Source organism: Aedes albopictus, chromosome 2, assembly GCF_035046485.1.
Source record: "Aedes albopictus strain Foshan chromosome 2, AalbF5, whole genome shotgun sequence".
Classification (NCBI taxonomy): Eukaryota; Metazoa; Arthropoda; class Insecta; order Diptera; family Culicidae; genus Aedes; species Aedes albopictus.
The window spans coordinates 377,343,155-377,364,285 of NC_085137.1; the positions used below are offsets into that span (position 1 = coordinate 377,343,155).

At 42.2% G+C, this 21,131-nt stretch overlaps 4 protein-coding genes across 4 annotated transcripts in view; 2 read left to right on the forward strand and 2 right to left on the reverse strand.

The window, feature by feature from the left end:
• Window positions 1-21,131, reverse strand: part of LOC109422844 (uncharacterized) — a 47,725-nt gene that overhangs the window by 16,053 nt on the left and 10,541 nt on the right. The window lies entirely within an intron of this gene.
• LOC109422859 (CLIP domain-containing serine protease HP8) lies at window positions 734-2,278 on the forward strand. The gene is made up of 3 exons (XM_019697763.3): window positions 734-1,192; window positions 1,253-1,505; window positions 1,569-2,278. Exons 1-3 carry the CDS (start codon window positions 1,126-1,128, stop codon window positions 2,215-2,217), a joined length of 969 nt encoding a protein of 322 aa, XP_019553308.2. The 5' UTR covers window positions 734-1,125; the 3' UTR covers window positions 2,218-2,278.
• On the reverse strand, window positions 5,614-7,693 carry LOC109422870 (CLIP domain-containing serine protease B4). The gene is made up of 4 exons (XM_019697771.3): window positions 7,545-7,693; window positions 7,240-7,489; window positions 6,883-7,181; window positions 5,614-6,820 (listed from the first exon to the last, which is right to left on the reverse strand). The coding sequence occupies exons 1-4, from the start codon at window positions 7,600-7,602 to the stop codon at window positions 6,522-6,524; spliced, it is 906 nt and encodes a 301-aa protein (XP_019553316.3). The 5' UTR covers window positions 7,603-7,693; the 3' UTR covers window positions 5,614-6,521.
• On the forward strand, window positions 18,283-19,538 carry LOC115269488 (CLIP domain-containing serine protease B4). The gene is made up of 4 exons (XM_029878268.2): window positions 18,283-18,438; window positions 18,500-18,764; window positions 18,828-19,135; window positions 19,200-19,538. The coding sequence occupies exons 1-4, from the start codon at window positions 18,372-18,374 to the stop codon at window positions 19,490-19,492; spliced, it is 933 nt and encodes a 310-aa protein (XP_029734128.1). The 5' UTR covers window positions 18,283-18,371; the 3' UTR covers window positions 19,493-19,538.

The following is a 21,131-nucleotide window of genomic DNA, read 5'->3' on the forward strand; positions in this document are numbered from 1 at the left end:
ACGTCAAAATAATTTTGATCAGTTTTGATGTACTAGGTGCTCTACTGTGCGACGTTTCGATCCCGTGTATTGAACCTTTTTTTCAAAGGATACCCGAGCAAAGTCTAACAACAAAATGATAGCAAATCGAAAACACGATTTGTAATCAGCAGCAAATTGATATCATATTTTGATATCAGATTGACTTGATTAATTTCGATTTCAAATTTTGATATCGTTTTGCTGTCATTTAAAATAAATACAAATGTTTAAGCTTTTAAGTCATTTCAAAACTTCTAGGCGACCTTGTATAAAGCCTCTAATGATATACCATCAGTGCAATTAACGTATTGCATTTAGGTTTCCATATTATTCTAAAAACTCTAAATTTAACGATTTTTCCATTTTTCGCACTGATAGCAAAAACAGTAATCAATTTGCCATCACTGATAGCAGGAATTGTTTTCAACTTGCTCTCACAGGAACATTTTTCTGCTCTCATTTTTGATGTTTTAACCGTTAAAACGACCAAAACGACATCAACCTGAGTTATCATAATTTGCAATATCACAACATCAAAATTAGTTTTCGATTTGCTGTCAGACTCTGCTCGGGTAAGCAGTCCCGAAACGTCGGGTTATGTCAAACTAGCCGTTTCAATGCTCTTAGACTGAGAAAGCCACAACAGCTCAGCATAAACGGAAGTTTAAAGCTAAACAGTGGCCTTGTTAGGTAATACTCACTTGTTTCTGCGATCAATCGTAAGCTACTTGCTCAGCACTATTGCTGTCTGGCAACTGTTAGTTCCAAACTATCATCTCGTTGGTTTCATTTGTAAGTGCAGCTGACCTTGTGGTACTGGAGTAGAAATATGGGCGGTCAATCAAACTAAAACTGGGGCTCGCTATGCTTCAATAATCAATAAAACACTGGTCTTTATTGACTCGTCCTTTGTGGCAAGTCGAGTAGATTGATTCACTGAGCAAAGTTAATCCAGATGGCCACATTACCTAACACAAAATACATTAAAAATTCAACGTTGATCATCTGTTAGCAATAAGGCTGTTGATAAGACAAACTAGTATTTATAGAACCATCCTCGCAAAATATTCTCATTCCAATTGCAACTGCAACAAGCGGAACAAAATGTCAGCAAAAATGGCGTTCTTATCAGCAGTGGCCCTTATTATTGCAACACTAATAGTTCAACCTGGTGAGTACTGTTTTTGTAGATTTAAAGAAAAATCTTACTGATTATATTCCATCCTGTTAGTCAAGACTGCAGAATCTCAAGGCCTTCACATTCTTCCGGAGCCCGGCGTATGCGGCGTGAGCCTGACAGAAAGAGTTAGAGGCGGCAATAAAACAGCTCTCAATGCACATCCTTGGGCTGCCCTGTTTGGTGTTCGTTTCGTGGGAGATCCAACCGGTCGGATACAGTTCATTTGCGGAGGATCACTTATTACGGATCAGTTTGTGTTAACAGCTGCCCACTGTTACAACGGCATCATTCCAGATGAACACAGGTTTTGTTTAAAGTGTGGGAAGAACTTTTTTTTCAAAAACTCAAATCTGCTTGTTCATTTTAGGCGCAAAGTGGTGATTCGTCTAGGTGAATGGGACATAGAAAGCGAACCTGACTGCATTGATGACAATTGCGCAGATAGGGCGATAGATTTCGAAGTCGCGTTCTACCGAAGACATGAAGAGTACACGTCGAATCCTACGCACAATGACTTGGCGTTAATTAAACTTCCCCGTAAAGTCAGTTTCACAGAGTTTATTTCTCCAGTGTGTCTTCCGGTGGCCGAGGAGCTGCAGAAACAATCGGAAACAGGCAAAATATTTACCGTCGTTGGATGGGGAACTACTGAAAGAGGTACAGAAAAACCTGGTTTCTACAGTAGTCGCTTCAAATTGGAGGCCGATTTGCCAGGTGTTGATTGGGACACATGTCACGAGCTGGTACCTAGATTGTGGCCATCGGAGTTTTGCGCTGGCAACGGAACCGAGGAGCAGGCCTGCAAGGGGGATTCGGGAGGACCGCTGGTCGCCATAGAAGATGACGGTTACTGGTACCAGTATGGGATTGTGAGTTATGGTTTTGCTTGTGGAGAAGGTCCATATGGGATGTATGCGAGGGTTAGCAGTTTCATACCTTGGATTGTGAAAAACTTAAACGAGATGAATTTAAAGAATAATAATGATGCTGACGAAAATGAGTTGGTGGGCAGTTGAAACGTGTTTGTACATAAGTTGATAACGTAAATAAAATGTTTTCTTATTTACCATTACATCATTCATTCTAACGACATTTTATGGCGTTTAAAATTAATCATTTTGAAAACATTAGCAATACGTTTACAGAACGTAAGAGTAAAAAACATTGGTTGTAGAGTATAGTTATTAGACTGGGTCAACAAGATAGATTTTGTAAAACAAACATTTTTCAGTTTCTTTTAGCATCCAAATCAACAGTTTTAAATTAGGATGTGATTGGTAACATCCCGTATTTCGCGATGCGATTGAAATTTAGTTGGGATGCACCCGAATAGAGGTTAAGTACTGACGATCAAAACGTGATGTTGAATCCATGGAACAACTTTTGAAGAAATCCCTGCAGAAGTTTCTAAAGTGACTCTAGCAATATTGAAGAAGTCTCTAAAGATAATTCCGAAAGTATCGCCGAATGAATTTTAAAAATCTGAAGAAAATTCAAAATAAATTTCTAAAAAAAAACAGAAATATTTTAAGAATCCATAGAGGGATTTTCTGAAAAAAAAAATCCACGAGGAGTACCTAAAAAATCTCAAAACTCCTGCTGGAATACCTAATAAAACCTCTTGGGATATTCTGGGAAAAAAATAAGGAGCAATCCTCTAATAAAAATCCTTAGCCATGTTTTTCATGAATTCCTGGAGGAATCTTTAGGCAAACTCCTTGGAGGAAAAACCTTGTTGAATTTCTGCAGGAATCTCTGTAAGATTTTTTTCATTAAAATGTCTCCAGCTTTTCCGTAAGAATCGCCGAAAGACCGTGTAAAAAAGTTTCTAAAGAAATCTATGAAGGATTTTCTATGACTTTCTTAAGAAATCCTTGGAGCAATTTCTGGAAATGAAATGTCTTTAAGGAGTATCTAAAGGAATATGAAGAAATCTTGAGAATTTCCTAAATAATCTCTTGTAGAATTTCTTAAGCAACTTTTGTAAAATATTTTTTGGAAAACTTCTGATTAAATTTTAAACGAGTTGTGAATCTCTGAGTCTTAATGTATCCGTGAATTATTTCCCAAAAAAAAAACCCATGGGATATTTATGAGAAAGTGCATGGAAGGTATTCTAGATGAATACTTTGAAAAATTTCTAAATCTTTCATAAACATAAATAAAAAATTAGAAAGTCGTGGATGGTTTTTTGGAACACCCTGAGGTTTTTCTTTTTTTTTATTCGTGAATTTTAACTTAGGCTAATTCTTCACATACAATCTGAGGTGCCTGTATCAATCATGGCACTATCTAAGGAAAACTATGTGTACAAAAATAACGAGAAGACCAACGAATGTCATCAATATGTTAAAAGATAGCCTAGTTTCCATACTTTACAAGAAAAATATGGAAACCGAGCCAAAACTACTTTTAGTATTTATTACAGCGTATGCCAATGATAGGAACTCTGTACCAGTTATGGATACATTTTTTAACTTCGATTCCTTTTCGCACTATTTGCGTACAGTGGATGAGCCATAACCGTTACACTATGGTGAAAAAGGGTACAAGAAAACCGAAATTTGGAATTGGAATTGGAAAACTTACTCTATGCCAGAATTTTTAAAAGGAACTCATAAAGTATTTTCTAAATGAATCCATGCAATTTTGGAAGCTATCCGTGCTAGACTTTCTTAAGGAGTACCTGGGTAAATTTCTGGTGGAAACTCTTAAATCTGAAGGATTTCTTCGAAGATCTTGTGAAAGAATTTCTGACTGAATGTCTTTATGATTTCTTGGATGATTTTTTAACGCTAAGATACGAGGAGTTTCCATAGCAAAGCGTAACAAAATTTACCTTTTGGTCTGTCTCAAAAGCAAACTTATGTGTCTCTGACAGATTTTGGGCCGCTGAATCCAAATCCGGGCACAGATTTGCTCCAGCACGTCACAATTTTGAGCTATACCTCAATTTATAGAGCAAAATATGCGATTTTGGGCTTTTCTCACTGCAAGCCATTAAGCAAGGGAATATATTTTATTAGCAATCAAAGGATAAATTGGTCAATTACTTTATTATATAAATTAACGACTCATGTAGAATATTTCGTTTTACCAAATCAAATTTGATAGATTTAAGCATTTTATGTTAGTAAGTAAACTTGCATACAACTTTTGGAGGGTGACTTGTATGGGAAATACCGTACCTAGCATTAATCGCTTAAAACTATCAAGTTCGATATGGTAAAACGAAATATTTTCCATGAGTCGTTAATTTAGATATTAATTGACCAATTTACCTTTTGATTGCATAAAAAAAATATTTCTATGCTTAATGGCTGGCAGTCCAAAAAGCCCAAAATCGCATATTTTGCCCTATATATTGAGGTATAGCTCAAAATTGTGACGTGCTGGAGCAAATCTGAGCCCAGATTCGGATCCAGCGGGCCAAAATCTGTCAGAGACACATAAGTTTGCTCTTGAGATAAAAACATGTTGCGCTGTGAGGAGGCCCAGGAAGAATTTCTCTTAAGAATCATTGGAAGATTTTTCAGCAACTCGTGAAAGATTTTTTAATCGAATTCTAGGATGCGTCTATGAAGGAATTATCGAAAAATCTGTTAAAGTTGTTTTCAGAACTATCATTGGAGACATTTGTGAAGAAATCTCTGGAGGTAAACCTTGAGATATTTCAGAAAAAAAATATTAGTGGAATTTATAATAAAAGCCATGGGAGGTTTTCAGAAAAATCCATCGAAAATTTTTTTATGGAACCCTTAGGGTAGGTTTTATAGAAAATTCCCGAATGAATCTCACATTTTTTAAGAGTCCTTGGAGGTATTTCTACAGAAATGAAAGGGTAAATTTCTGACAGAAATTGTGAATCTTCTGGAAGAATCTCTAGTGGAATTTCAGGAAAAAATTGGAGGTTCCTGGTAAATTTCTGGTGAATCTTTGGAAGGATTTCCAAAGACAATAAATAGTTTCTGAAGGCATCGCTGAATGTTTTATTAGGGGAATCTGTGTAGAAATTGCTGAAGAAACTTCAAAAAGAATCTAAAGTATTTTTTTTTAACAAGTGGAAGAATTTCAGATGTTAATCATAATAGAAGCTTTGTAAGAATTCTTTGTGAAATTTTCAGAATAGGAGGAAGTTATGAATGAGAAATTTAAGAACATTTCCTAATGACTCCATGGAAGATTTTTTGAAAGAATCCGTGTGGGAATTTTTGGGCGAAAACTTGGACATATTTTCGATAGAATAAAAAAATTGGTAGATTTTCTAATTGAATCTCCAGTACATTTTTAAACGAATGCCTTGAGAAATTTCTAAATAAGTATCTAGAGGAACTTCCGAAGTAATCCCTGGGTGAATTTCTCAAACAATCTCTGAAACGATTAGTGAAGGATCATGGAGAAATTGGTGGCATTCGATTTCGTAAAAGATTTTTTTGCGACACTTCTCGAGGAACACATGCAAGATATTCTGAAATAATCTGTAACATGATGATTTGATTTGGGAAGGTTTCCTTGGAGACCGTCGTAATGAAGTTGGGATTTCTGAGTTCACTTACTTTTATTTAACAACACAGAATTGCATCAGAAGGGTCTGAGCAGATAGCACTACTGCACTACTCGTACAGAAAGATCGTTCGGCAAATACTGCGGAACCAGTAACCACGCTCAATCAAGTGCTTGTCACGAATCTCTAAATTTGCTTGAGGAATTTCCGAAGCAATTCGTAAAGTCAAATTTTTGAAGCAATTCGTTAAGGGGACCTTTGGAGTCATTTTCATGGGAATCCCTGATATATTTGATAGTTTATAACAGAATGGTTGAGGAAAAATTTTAAATATGTTAATTGTTGCAATTCTAAAGGCGGGGTTGGGTATTAGAGGGTTGAGTCATGTTTATTTCAAACGAGCACACTTAAATGTAGTGTACCTAAATAAATTAGGAGTATATTTGAAATTCTTCAGACGGACTTCAGGCACGTAACGGTCAACTAGCCATACACTGAAAAACCTTTGAAATCCGGATTTAAGTATTTTTGAACTCACATTTAACTTCCTTTTCATGAACCCTGTCATTCATTCCCATGGTTGTTGTCAGAGAGAGAGTGGGGTGTAAAAGGTAAAAATGAGTGAGTTACATTATGAAAATAAATGAGTAAGTAAAACTAATGATTGGAGCTTTTTGAATGCTTTTGTTTATCCGTGTAGAATCAATTGTTTTCATAGCACTGTTAATTTTATTAAGATGGAGAGTGTTCAATATACCACCAGTCGTTTATAATGGGCTTAAAGGATCATTTACCAGTCAGTGATACATAATCCGCTCAACTTAATCGATTAATAGTCTCCTTAATCCACGGCAAGAAGCTCACAACTCTTACAAACACTTTAAAATCAACCGTTCCACAACCGAATCCATAACTGATTATGCCGTACTGGTACCAATAGCCATCTTTATCCGCGATCGTCAATCCACCTCCAGAATCTCCCGCACACGTCTGCTTCTCCGTATCATTACCGGCACAAAGCTCCGAGTTCCACAACCTAGGATTCCTCCTGTAGCATGCATTCCAGTCCAGACCGGGCATATCAACCTTCAACTTGAATCGGCTTGCGTAGTATCCTGTTTGTCAAATTTAAATTAAATTTGAAATCTGTAAATTTACGAGGTGGTCCACCAAGTACCTGGCTGTTCTACGCCCGTCTCAGTTGTCCCCCATCCAACAATAGTAAACGTTCTTCCTGCCTCGGTTTTGCTTTTCAGCGTGGCAGTCAATGGAAGACAAACCGGACTGATGAATTCGGAAAATTTAACCTTGGTTGCCAGTTTTACCAAAGCAACATCGTTGTGAGTAGGCCCCGAAGTGTAATCCTCATGCTGCACAAAAGTGTCTACGTCGTAATCAACCGGCTGGTCGGAGCACTGATCTTCAATACAATCGTTTTCACTCGCAATGTCCCACTCGCCAAGGCGCACCATCAGACTGTGAATAAAAAATCCCCGCTTTATACTCGAGTTGCATAACCATCCTAACGACATACGTTCTTTCGCCGGATAAGAAACGCCGCATACAGTGACCCGCCGTCAGAACGAACCGATCCGAAATCAGCGATCCACCGCACATGAAGTTAGGCTCGCGATTTCTGTACTTGACCCCCAGGACGGCAGCCCAGGGAAACGCATTGAGAGCAGTTTTTTCTCCACCTCTGATCCGGTCCGAAAAGCTCACTCCACATACACCCGGCTTTGGCAGTTTGTATTCGGCCCATACTGAGTCTGAACTGTTGGAAGCTTAAAATATGCATTAGGGGATATAAACTGGAAGCTATATCAAATAGAAACTTACTTGGAGCTGCAACTGCAATCACAATGAACGATGATATGAAAATCAAATAGTGGAACATGATTCTGAAATCAATCAAGTACGGTCGATTCAGAAAATACTTCCGCTACACTGGCAGTTTGTTACAGCCAGGCAGAATATTTTATACAGCACGTTCGAAGGGGATTTCCCACAAATGTTGTTTGAATATTGGATGCAGTGATTGAATCTAAGTTTACTTCGGTGGTTTACCAACAAACTGTTTAGACTGTTTAGAATACTTTGCTAACATTGATAGCGCTGTTGATTAGAATGAAAATGCTTTGAAATTTGTACAGAAAGTACACATTTGTGAAGAATCTTGAATATGTATAAGCATCCACATATAACTTTTTGTTTTTGGCTGCAATTTAATCGAAACAATATACCAATGTATCTCAACTTTCCAATAAGGTCTATTCAACACTGAGGGAATAGGAAATCTGGGCTGCAAAACGGTAAATCGAAAAGGAAAGCGTCCAACATAGCTCTGGTCCTCACAAGTTCCTACCTCATGCTTCCACGGGTCAAGCGTTGACAAAGACCGCCAGCTAAGAGTTGTGTGCTTAGCTGGTAGTGCAGCCTGAGCTCTGTTGTCCTTCTGACTTCAGCTACATTGAGGAGGTACGACCCGAGCGTCTGTTCACTAAGGAGGTGCGGCTCAAACAGTGTCTGTTCTGGCATCCAGCGGCTGAGTCAGAAACGCTGCAACACGATCAGCAAGATCCAAGGTGGTAGCCCCATCAGCGTGGTCATCCCAGTGTTGGCTGGGACGTTAAGCAGAACTGGCACGATGGCCCTCCGGCGAGACAGGAGTGTTGGCGTAGGCCCAATAAGTCACCCGCAAAAACCCCATTGCGAATAACATAGGAGAAAATACTGTAGAGTTCAGTCAAATAAAATAAATGTATTAAAATGAGTAAGTGTTTGTTCTCAGTGTATAAGCTGAAATATTTCCGATGGTCTGACATATTGTACTGCTGAATCCACCTCCTCTGAATAGGCCTTTAGTCAAAATACCAAACGACTATGTGTGAGTGAGATCTTTGCCGACGTGCTAGGCATGGAGCATGCTAACAGGAATCGACTCGTCCACTTTGATCCAGACCAGAGCAGCGAACGGGTGTAAGTTGGAAGAGCTCCCGAATTGTGTCACCGAACCAACTCAACAGTTTTGGCGCAGCCGAAAGGAAAATGGTGAGTTAATTTGAAGCAGTAAATGGGAAATTCCTCGATATTTTGTGAAGTTCACTTAAATTTAATCAATGGTGGAGTGAATAGAGAAAAAACATGCAGTGCAAATTAAATCGTTTTTCAAATGTGGGAGTGACTAGAATTTTCGGCGTGTCGCGTGATTAAAATTTCTGCAGCTAAAAGTGCAATAGCAAAAAGTGTGATTAGTTTTGGCTGATTTCAATCGGTTACCGGAGTTAAATAGGATCCTGTTCGAAAGCGTAGCAAAAAGTGTGATTAGAGTTTCAGCAGTTCAGAAGTTTTGGCGTGATTAAACATGATGATGCTCAAAAGTGTGGTTAGGGTTTAGCGGCTTGGAAGTTCGATCCCAAATTCGGCGTTTATAAATTGTAGGTTAGAATAAAGTTTTCGACACCCATGAAAGTGTGGTTAGGCTGTGATCAAATCAAATTGAACCATGTGGAAATCCCGAAGCGAGTCCGGAGAAATCCGTAGCGCTGTTCCTCGAAGCGAGTCCGGAGAAATCCGTAGCGCTGTTTCCAGAAGAGAGTCCGGAGAAATCCGTAGCGCTGTTCCTCGAAGCGAGTCCGGAGAAATCCGTAGCGCTGTTGCCAGAAGCGAATGCGGAGAAATCCGTAGGGCTGTTTCCAATTGAGAGCAAGTCTGGGAAATCCGTAGGGTCATTTTTGGAAGCGAGCCCGGAGAAATTCGTGGCGCTTTCACGAAAAATAGAGACGGAAAATTGCAAATCGCTTGAAATCAAGCGAGTACTGTTTCATTATAGGTGTATGAGTGTGTAATTGATGGAAACTTGTTATTTTCAATGTATTCTCACAAATACAAAAGTGAACTTCGAAATCTAAGCCACGTTTCAAAAAGGAGAAACACATAGTAACTGCATTCCCCTCTGAATTTGCTTTACAGATCAATGACGATGGAAGATTCGGTATGTCGTTGGGAGCTTTCAACGACAAAGTGGATGCCCAAGACTTACACTACCCGTCATAAGTACGGACTCACAAAAAGTATTGCAACAATATTGCATCACCCTGACTCACCTCGGTATCTCCAAAACCTGAGGACTTACAAAGATGCTCTCTTCAGCAAAGTTATTCAGGAGCCCAAAAGCAACTACTTTTCTGAAGACGGCATTTTTGTAGGTGATCTGGTTTTAGAGATATCGAGGTGAGTCAGGGTGATGCAATATTGTTGCAATACTTTTTGTGAGTCCGTACTTATGACGGGTAGTGTACGTCGTGAATGGGAGGAGTGGCATCGTGCTTTCGAGCTGATTCTCCAGATGCGAAAAATCGAATCCCAACCCGAAAAGCTTGTGACAATGTTGACGATTGGAGGACGTGGACTGCAGCGAATCTTCTATAATTTGCGCCCCGTGGCGAACGAAATTATTCCAGAACCTGTAAAGGTGCCCCTGATGCCACCCGAAGTCCCGGAATATGACAACGCGGTAAAACGGCTTGAGAAGTTCTTCGTTGGTAAGCGCAACGAACGGGTGGAGCTAGAAGTTTTCCGCTCACTCAAACAATCCAGTGAGGAGTCCTTCAACAATTTCGTCCTCAGACTGCGAGCCCAGGCAGCGAGGTGTGAGTTTTCGGATCGCGAAGAGACAGAACTCCTGCAGCAGATAACAATGGGCACACGTGACGAGAAGGTGAGAGACAAAGGCTTGGAGAATGTCATGAGCTTGGACGAAGTCATTACCTATGCCATGAACCGCGAGATTCTCTTGAAACAAAGAGAAAAGCGAAAACCATTCTGTAGCGAAGCAGAGTTGCACAGCGTAAGCTCATACCGACCCCGAGAACGAAATCGAAGTCCAAGGCGAAACACAGGAAGTTACCAGCGATCTGAACGGCAGCCAATGGGTAGGCGGGCACGGCCAGGTGATGGTCGTTTTAGGACAGAATGTCATCGATGCGGTTCGCTCCGGCACTCCGGAGACTCACGTGAGTGTTCTGCCCGCGATGCAAGTTATAACAACTGCGGGCAACGAGGCCACTATGCAAGGAAGTGCGGAAATCGTCGAACTCAGCGTGGGAATCGCCCATCGAGACGTGAGGTGAAGCGCGAGGACAGGCGTGGATTGGAGCGACACGGATTCACTGAAACGAACTCGGTAAACGCATCCGAATCCTTGGAACACGATGGTCCTCGTCGATCGGCTACCGACAGCATCGCTAAGGTGGAGTAACTTTGAACGTTTTTTTTTACTTTTGTTTTATGAATTCTAATGGACATAAGACTTATTGAACTCGACGAACATATTTGAATTAAACATACTTCTTTCAAATTAGGTGGAAACGAGTACCCTGAATAATGAATCCATAGTATGCAACATCGATAAAGTTCCGGTGAATTTTGTTATTGATTCAGGATCCTCTATCAACGCAGTTACCAAAAGTGTATGGGATGAGCTGATCGCTAAAAATGCGAAAATATTCAAGAAGGAGTACCAATGCGATCGAAAATTTTTCGCTTATGCAAACCGAGATCCCCTGAATGTCTTGGCTATTTTTGAAGCTGTGATATCTGTAAACCCTACCAAACCCGAAAGTTACGCGGAATTCTTTGTGATTGATGGCGCACGAAAGTCTCTCCTAAGCAAGCGCACGTCGGAAGATTTGAAGATCCTTAAAATCGGACTCGATGTTCTTCACCTGAACCAAGAGAACGGCATGGATGGCAAACCGTTCCCGAAATTTCCTGGTATCCAAGTGAAATTGTCCATTGATCGCACAGTGCCTCCTAAGAAGATCGCATACTTAAAAGTCCCCGCAGCGATGGAGCAAAAGGTAACAGATAATCGATATGAAATGCATGATTTAATGATTTTATGTTCTTAGGTGCACGACAAAATACAGGAAATGCTTCGCACTGACGTCATCGAAAAGGTTGAAGGTCCGGCTGAATGGATATCACCGATGGTGGTAGTCCCAAAAGGGAAAGATGACGTAAGGATTTGCATCAACATGAGGCACCCGAATGAAGCCATCCAGCGGGAGCATTATCCGTTACCCGTCATCGACACCTTTCTGAATAAGCTCAAGGGATCCAAGTTTTATTCACGATTGGACATAACATCCGCATATCATCATGTTGAGCTGCACCCTGACTCAAGAGACGTCACCACATTCATGTCCAGCATAGGTTTGATGCGCTTCAAACGCCTAATGTTCGGCATCAATTGTGCGCCCGAGATCTTTCAAAGGATCATGACGGAAATGCTCGAGGACATTGAAGGTGTCATCGTCTACATTGACGATGTCGTCGTATCAGGCAGAACAAAAGAAGAACATGACCAGCGGCTTCAACAGGTTCTGGAAGTACTAGAGCGTAATAACGCTATGCTGAACAAGAGCAAATGCGTGGTTGGAGTCGAAAAGCTTGAGATACTGGGCTTTGAGGTTAGTGCGTCCGGCATCAGTCCATCTGAGGAGAAAATATCAGCGATCAAAAGCTTTCGCCTGCCATCATCAAAAGAAGAAGTCCGCAGTTTCTTGGGACTGATCAACTTTGTTGGTCAGTTTATCCCGAACCTCTCTACTAGGACGGAACCGCTGAGAAAATTTCTGCGTGGAGAAGTAGAGATATTCGGTGAAGAGCAAAGGAGTTCCTTCGACGACTTGCGACTCGAATTGTGCAACAACATTCGACAATTGGGATTTTTCGATCCGAAAGACGTCACCGAGGTGTACGTCGATGCCTCTCCTGTCGGCCTCGGGGCGGTATTGGTCCAACGAGAAAGGATAAATAATGTGGCAAGGATAATTTGTTTCGCATCGAAGGGTTTGACAGTTGCAGAGAGAGTGTACCCGCAAACCCAGCGTGAAGCGCTGGCTGTCGTGTGGGCTGTAGAGAAATTTTATCTCTATCTCTTCGGTATGCGGTTCACGATCTTTACGGATCATAAGACCCTTGAGTATATCTACGGAGGGAAATATCGTGATGGAAAACGTGCGTGCTCAAGAGCAGAAGGCTGGGCCCTACGCCTACAGCCGTACGATTTCGATATCAAGTATATTCCAGGGTCGAGCAACATTTCGGATATACTGTCTCGTCTGGTGAGGGAGCCTGGAAAACCATTTGATGAAGATTCAGAGCATTTCTTGTTCGCGATAGGAGAAGGATCATTGGCGATCACGTTAGACGAAATAAGGCAAGAAACGGTTAAAGACGAAATGCTCACAGCAGTAATCAAGGCGTTGGATACACGGTGCTGGTCGTCTGAACTCTTCAGATATCAAGCTTTTGAGAAGGAACTTTGGGTGATTGACGGTATTGTGGTGAGACATGATCGTATCGTTCTCCCAAAGAAACTTCGCCCAAGAGCTCTACAGATTGCACATCGTGGACATCCCGGGGTTGTGGCGATGCGAAGAAATATCCGAGAGAAAATTTGGTGGCCTTGTATGGATCGTGACGTGGCCGAGGCTGTACAGGAATGTGCTGGTTGCGCCGCTGTCAGTAAGCAACATCCACCAGAACCGATGCTGCGAAAAGAGATGCCTGAGCGAGCATGGCAAGAGATTGCAATTGACTTTTTCTCGGCCAAGGAATGTGCTACATTTTTAGTAGTCGTCGATTATTACAGCCGTTTCTTGAAAGTGATCGAGATGAGATCGACAAATGCTGCTAAAACCATTGAGGCACTTGAAACAGTTTTTCGTGAACAGACGTATCCCGAAACCATCCGTAGCGACAACGGCCCACCGTTCGCGAGCGAAGAGTTCGCAGAGTATTGCCGAAGCAAAAATATTAGGCTGGTTCGTACCATCCCCTACTGGCCGCAGATGAACGGCTTAGTAGAGAGGCAGAACCAGGGCATCCTCCGAGCGTTGCGTATTGCGAAGGCTACTAATGGTGATTGGCGGAAAGTGGTCCAAGATTACGTGTACATGTACAATACTATGCCACACTCTGTAACCGAAAAAGCGCCACTTGAACTACTGACCGGGCGCCCTGTTAAGGATCTCCTGCCTTGCTTGAGGACCGATCCACATTGGCTGCGAGATGCGGAGGTGCGAGACAGAGACACTATAAAGAAGATGCAAGGAAAGCTCTACGCAGATGAGCGCAGACAGGCCAAACCATCTGAGATAGATGTAGGTGACTCCGTGATGTTGCGTAACTTCGAAACAGGTAAGCTTGAACCCAAGTTTCGACTCGAAAAATTCACGGTACTAAAGAAAAGTGGTGGTAACACAATCGTTACTAATAAAGAAGGTGTCATGTATCGACGGTCGGTAACGCATCTACGAAAGTATCCATCGACGCCGGATAAATGTGCTCCACGGGAAGTAGGTACCGATCCTGAAGTGCGAGATGATGAAGAGAACTCGGAAATTGGAGATTCAAAATGTCACACAGCAAAACGAAAGCGAATCATTGACGATTCAGGGCCTGCAACAAAGCGCTCAGTTAGAGAGAAGAAGATTCCATCGAGGTATTTGCAATAACTTTTTTTTCTTTTTACGCACTGCTACTGATTACTTGAAGAAACTAAATAAAATTGTCTTTGTTACGTTTTAATTTGGAGAAGGAGAGAGATGTAGAGTTCAGTCAAATAAAATAAATGTATTAAAATGAGTAAGTGTTTGTTCTCAGTGTATAAGCTGAAATATTTCCGATGGTCTGACATATTGTACTGCTGAATCCACCTCCTCTGAATAGGCCTTTAGTCAAAATACCAAACGACTATGTGTGAGTGAGATCTTTGCCGACGTGCTAGGCATGAAGCATGCTAACAGGAATCGACTCGTCCACTTTGATCCAGACCAGAGCAGCGAACGGGTGTAAGTTGGAAGAGCTCCCGAATTGTGTCACCGAACCAACTCAACAAATACGACTCGATACAATCGGCAAATACCCACGTGACGAAATAAGGACTACGATTGGAAACTTGGAACATGGAATTGCAAATCACTAGGTTTCGCAGAATGTGACAGGATAATCTACGACGAACTACATCCCCGCAACTTCGACATCGTGGCGTTGCAGGAACTTTGTTGGACTGGACAGAAAGTGTGGAAAAGCGAGCATCGAGCGGCTACCTTCTACCAAAGCTGTGGCACCACTAATGAACTGGGAACAGGATTTATAGTGATGGGCAAGATGCGACAACGTGTGATCGGGTGGCAGCCGATCAACGCAAGGATGTGCATGTTGAGAGTTAAGGCTCAAGCATCCGTCATTATTTTTCGGAAAATAAAAAGCAGTTTTCTCGCCGCAAATCAAATCTAGGATCATGAAAATATATTCACTGCATTATATTCCTCATGTGGAATACAGTGAATATATTTTCATAGCAAAAACTTTTGTTTTGAACGAAAAAACTGCTTTCAAATGTTTGATGATGACGATGATTTCAATGACGAAAAGTTCAACGTTAAGGGCCGTTTCTTCAACTACAGCATCATCAACGTCCACTGCCCACACGAAGGGAGACCCGATGACGAGAAAGAAGCGTTCTACGCGCAGTTAGAGCAAACATACGATGGTTGCTCGCCGCGTGACGTGAAAATCGTTGTCGGTGACATGAACGCGCAGGTAGGAAGGGGAAGGGAACATTGACGTAAATAGGGGGTAGCCTATTTCAGAAAAAAAATCACGCAATTCAGGCGAAAAGCTTCTTTTTAGTATAGAAAAATCTATATTGACATGGCCTTGCCCCAGAACCCCCCCATAGAGCTATGACCTAGTTACGCTAATGGAAGGGAGGAAATGTAAAGACCGGTAATCGGGCGAAACAGCATGCACTGCGTAGCGAATGATAACGGCCAGCGATGCGTAAACTTTGCATCCTTTCTGTGGTATGGTAGTCCGAACCACGTTCTCCGCAAAGATATCCACAAAGCCTCCTGGAGATCACCCGAACATCAAACAGAAAACCAAATCGACCTCGTTCTAATCGATGGTAAATTCTTCTCGGATATAATCAATGTCCGCACATACCGCAGTGCGAATATAGATTCGGATCACTACTTAGTCGCTGTATGCATGCGCTCAAAACTTTCGACGGTTGTCACCACGCGTCGAAGTCGAACGTCGCGGCTCAACATCAAGCAGATGCGTAACGAAGAAGTGGCTCAAGGCTACGCGCAGCGGTTAGCAGTGGCCCTACCAACAGAAGAGCAGCTTGGCGCAGCTACACTTGAAGATGGCTGGAGGGCATCCGATCCGCCATAGGTAGTACCTCGGCTACAGCACTAGGCTTCGCGACTCCGAATCACAGAAACGACTGGTACGACGGCGAATGTGAACAGTTGAAAAACGAGAAGAATGCAGCATGGGCGAGAATGCTGCAACACCGTACGAGAGCGAATAAGGCACGTTACAGACAGGCGCGGAAATAGCGGAACTCAGTCTTCCGGATGAAGAAGCGCCAGCAGGAAGAACGAGATCGCGAAGCGATGGAAGAGCTGTACCGCGCTATGGACACACGAATGTTCTACGAGAAGCTGAACCGCTCGCGCAGAGGCTTCGTGCCACAAGCCGACATGTGCCGAGATAATCACGGGAATATTCTCACGAGCGAGCGTAAGGTGGTCGAGAGGTGGCGGCAGCATTACCTCAATGGCAACGTTGCAATTACCGAAGGTGGTGTGATAATAGGAGTATGTGGATCTAGGAGTATGTGAACTGGACGAAAGACTTCCGGCCCCTGACCTCCAAGAGATTGAGGAGGAGATGGGCCGGTTGAAAAACAACATAGCCGCTGGAGCTGATCAACTACCAAGCGAGCTTCTAAAACACGGTGGAGAAGCACTGGTGAGAGCACTACACTGGGTCATTACCAAGATTTGGGAGGAGGAAGTATTAGTTGGATTGCGGGAACTACCACGATACTCTCTCAAATTTTATGCCGCCGTCTATTACCGATTGCGAGAGGAGCTCGTGGGGCAATATCAGGCAGGATTTATGGGTGAACGCGCTACAACGGGGACCAGATGTTCGCCATCCACCAGGTGTTGCAGAAATGCCGCGAATACAACGTGCCCATACATCACTTGTTCATCGATTTCAAATCGGCGTATGATACAATCGTTCGAAAACAGCTATGGCAGATTATGCACGAATACGGATTCCCGAATAAGAAGGTACGACTAATCATGGCGACGATGGATCAAGTCGCCCCCTTAATGCTAGAACTAGGTAACTCGTTTTGGAAAATGCGGTTAAAAATGGCTGGTAAAACTTATTCTGTTATAAAACATATTCTTTGTTGGTTTTAAAAGTTGAATTAATATGTGTTTTCGGATTTTCAATTAACAAACTTGTGTTTATTGTGGTGTACGTTCAGATATAAACAAATTTCTTGCGATTTCGCAAAACCAGTTACCTAGTTCTAGCATTAAGGGGACGAAGTGATGTGCGTAGTTCGAGTATCAGGGACACTCTCGAGTACCTTCGAATCTCGCAGAGGGTTACGGCAAGGTGATGGTCTTTCGTGATTGCTGTTTAACATCGCCTGGAACGAGTGGAACGACTTTCACGAAGTACGTTCACCTGCTTGGTTTCGCTGATGATATTGATATTATAGCTCGAAAATATGAGACGATGGCGGAAACGTACATCCAACTAAAGAGTGAAGCCAGGTGAATCGAACGAATGTGTCGAAGACAAAGTATATGATGGCAAAGGGCTACAGGGAGGAATCACCGCGGCTGCCATCCCGAATTTCTATCGACGGTGATGAAATCGAGACGGTTGAAGAATTCGTGTACTTGGGCTCACTGGTGACTACCGACAATGACACCAGCAGAGAAATTCAGAGACGCATTGTGGCAGGAAATCGAGTTTACTTTGGACTCCGCAAAACTCTACGATCGAGCAAAGTTCACCGTCATACGAAGTTAACTATCTACAAAGCGCTGATTAGACCGGTAGTCCTTTATGAGCACGAAGCATGGACCCTATGTGCAGAGGACCAACGCGCCCTTAGAGTTTTCGAACGGAAGGTGTTGCGTACCATCTACGGCAGAGTGCAGATGGAAGACTTGGAGTCTTGGAGAGGCGAATGAACAACGACTTGCATCAACTGTTGAGAGAACCAACCATCGTCCACACCGCGAAAATCAGGCGTCAACGGTGGACACGCCACGCCATCAGGACGTCGGATAGCGACCCTATAAAAATTGTTCTCGAGAGCAATTCGACCAGTACAAGAAAACGCGATGCGCAGCGAGCTGGGTGGGTCGAGCAAGAGGGAGATAACTTGAGGACCCTTCGTAGAGTGCGCGATGGAGACGCGCAGCCATGGACTGGAGACGACTCCTACGTTCAGCAGAGTCGAAAAATGCTATCCAACATAAATATACCCGCCTTAAACGTGAAATTATTAAAATAATAAGAGTCCAATATAAAAGCATCTGCAATTGCTTTGTTTTGAAAGAATCTCATAAAAAATGGCAGTGTAAATTAATCTTGCTTCACGATTATTATCAGAACGATGGTGATGCGGATGCTGCACCAATTATCTCAAGGCGATGATCAATGATCATACAGTACAGCTAAAGGCCAACCCTTTGATTCGCGATAAGAGTTTGTATAAATATTGCAGTTGCATTTTCAATCGTTAGTTCTAACCGGTGCTTCGACATGTTAGGAGCTGCACTGCTCTCGGTGTTGTTGTTAACGAATCCTTCCCTAGGATGGCCTACTTCCGGTAAAAATAATTTAATAAAATTATAACCTTTAATTGTATAACTACTGTTTTTCGCTAACAGGTCTATCGGAGCTTTTGTGGGGAGCGAAACCGGAGGAAACCAACTACACTCTTCCCGAACCGGGCACCTGCGGCGTGAATCTGGCGGATCGTATTCTGGGAGGAACTAATACCGCTATCAATGCGTATCCATGGGCGGCACTGCTCATCGCCAAACCCATTTTCGGCAGCCGGATTATGTATGCCTGTGGTGGTTCGTTGATATCGGATCGTTTTGTACTGACGGCAGCGCATTGTTTCCGGGAGATTCCGCTGTGGATTAAAATGTAGGTCATCAAACATTGGATTAATTTGGGTTGATCAAAATTCATTCAGAACCATTTTTGCAGCACAAAAGTCCGCCTAGGAGAGTGGGACATCGAAAGTGAGGAAGACTGCGATGGTGACGGTGACGACAATTGTGCTGATAAGGCTGTGGATGTCGCTGTTGGAAGTCATGTTGTACACGAAGATTACGATTCGCAAAACATACACTACGATGTGGCTTTGATCAAGTTGGCAAATGCGGTGACCTTCTCTGAGTACATCTCGCCGGTATGTCTGCCACTGACCGATGAGCTGCGTAATCTTCCAGACGCGGGCAGAACATTCACGGCAGTTGGATGGGGTACCACGGAAAAGGGTCAGGATGATCCTGGTGAGTGAGAAGGTTGATCATGAATCGTTTTTAAGGGATAACGGTCTTTTTTGTTTTCGTGAAGGTGTCTATGGCAGTAGGTACAAGCTGGAAGTCGATCTTCCTGGTGTTGATCTGGAAACTTGCCGCGTCAAGTATCCCGATGTGCTGGACTCGGAGTTGTGTGCTGGAGGTGAAGCTGGGAAGGATTCATGCCAAGGAGACTCCGGTGGTGGATTAGTAGCTGCTGAGAAGGATGGATATTGGTACCAGTTTGGAGTTGTCAGTTGGGGCTACGGTTGCGGCACTGATGGCGTTCCTGGAGTATATGCCAGAGTGGGCAGTTTCATTGATTGGATCCAGAAACATATGAAATAATTTGGTACTGTACAGCGGCTATGCGAAATATATTGAATTAAAACATCATGAATATAAAACACTCTTCATTTTTTCCATACCTTTACATCCCAAATTGGATCACAGTCATTGATAAGGAAGTCGTAACCTTCTCGGGTCCATATAGCCGAGGGCCCATATAGCCGAGGCGGTAAACTCACGGGTATTCAGCATGACCATGCTGAGGGTGACGGGTTCGATTCCCGGTCGGTCCAGGATCTTTTCGTAAAGGAAATTTCCTTGACTTCCTTGGGCATAGAGTATCTTTGTGCCTGCCACACGATATGCGCATGCAAAATGGTCATTGGCAGAGGACGCTTTCAGTTAATAACTGTGGAAGTGCTCATAGAACACTAAGCTGAGAAGCAGGCTTTGTCCCAGTGAGGACGTTACGCCAAGAAGAGAGAGAGAACCTTCTCGGGTCTTAAAGTCGTATATCTCGCTGGATAAATACTGTCTTCAGCAAAATTGCCCAGCAGACTGAGAGCATTCACCTAGAAAACAATTCAGTTAAAGAATTACTCACTACGTAATGGAAATTTCTGTGAAAATCCTTTAGGTACTTTCTGTGGAATTTCTTAGGGAGTTACTTAAACAATAATTCGACATTGATTTTTCATTTGGGCCTAACTGACATTTTCGAGTTCTCTTCATCGATCCTCTCTTTGTGTTATCACATAATGTGTATTGAGTTTTCCAAAGATTTTTTGGTTGAAATGCGAAGAAGACGACAACATGTTGCTATAGAAACAAAAAGAATAATGATTTTGTTTGTTTTGATCAAGTTTTTAGTGAAAGAGAGAGTCGACGAAGAGAAATCGATCAGTCAGTTAGGCCCGCATGAAAAATCATTGTCGAATTTCTTCATTCTATCAGCATACTTTTTTGAAAATGTTTTGGTTATTCTTTTGGAATTGATTATGCAATTTCTTTTGCATTTTTTCTTCAAGATTTTTTAGGAATTAAAATCATTCTCCAAAAACTTTTCCAGCTACTTTTTTGAGAAATTTTTAGGTAATGAGGGAATTGATTAAGCGATTCTTTCAACATTTCCTTTGGGGCTGTTCATAAATAACGTAGACCAAATTTTGGTCATCTCAGATCCCCCTCCCCCTGGTAGACTTTTGTCCTTACAAAAATTTGAAAATTTGTATGGAGCGTAGACTTTGACCAGACCCCCCCTCCCCCCAAAAAGTCAACGTGGTTTATGAACGGCCCCTTTAGAATTTGATTGGGCAAATTTAATATGATTTTATTAGAGAGATCTTTGACATTCATTTGGTGGAAATTATTCGGCAATTTCTTTGGAAATTCTTTCAGTAATTTCTATTGAATTTGATCCAACAATTTCAATGGGCTTTTTTCAGGGTTATCTTGATTTTTTTTAAACCAATTTAGTATTTTTTTTTTGGAAATTTGTTCGGAAACACTATAGAAAACCTCTTCTTCATTTATTTATTAAATTTAGGTTCCTATTCGGCCATTCCATAGAAAAACGATAGAGTGCAACTCCGATTGTCGTGAAGCTTGGTGGGTTTGTAGTTATTCGAAAATAATTAGGCCTGTTTTTTCGTCATTAGAGTGACCAATTTTCAAATAGGGTTGTCCTAAAAATCAAAGC

What these genes read in the sequence shown, in the direction of transcription:
- LOC109422859 (XM_019697763.3), top strand. Translation starts at nt 1,126, where the DNA reads ATGTCAGCAAAAATGGCGTTCTTATCAGCAGTGGCCCTTATTATTGCA. An exon ending in AACACTAATAGTTCAACCTG is followed by an intron (nt 1,193 to 1,252) that starts GTGAGTACTGTT and finishes CCATCCTGTTAG; the next exon opens with TCAAGACTGCAGAATCTCAA. An exon ending in ATCATTCCAGATGAACACAG is followed by an intron (nt 1,506 to 1,568) that starts GTTTTGTTTAAA and finishes TGTTCATTTTAG; the next exon opens with GCGCAAAGTGGTGATTCGTC.
- LOC109422870 (XM_019697771.3), bottom strand. Translation starts at nt 7,602, where the DNA reads ATGTTCCACTATTTGATTTTCATATCATCGTTCATTGTGATTGCAGTT. An exon ending in TTCTTATCCGGCGAAAGAAC is followed by an intron (nt 7,182 to 7,239) that starts GTATGTCGTTAG and finishes TTTTATTCACAG; the next exon opens with TCTGATGGTGCGCCTTGGCG. An exon ending in GACGGGCGTAGAACAGCCAG is followed by an intron (nt 6,821 to 6,882) that starts GTACTTGGTGGA and finishes TTTGACAAACAG; the next exon opens with GATACTACGCAAGCCGATTC.
- LOC115269488 (XM_029878268.2), top strand. Translation starts at nt 18,372, where the DNA reads ATGTTAGGAGCTGCACTGCTCTCGGTGTTGTTGTTAACGAATCCTTCC. An exon ending in CCTAGGATGGCCTACTTCCG is followed by an intron (nt 18,439 to 18,499) that starts GTAAAAATAATT and finishes TTTCGCTAACAG; the next exon opens with GTCTATCGGAGCTTTTGTGG. An exon ending in AAAGGGTCAGGATGATCCTG is followed by an intron (nt 19,136 to 19,199) that starts GTGAGTGAGAAG and finishes GTTTTCGTGAAG; the next exon opens with GTGTCTATGGCAGTAGGTAC.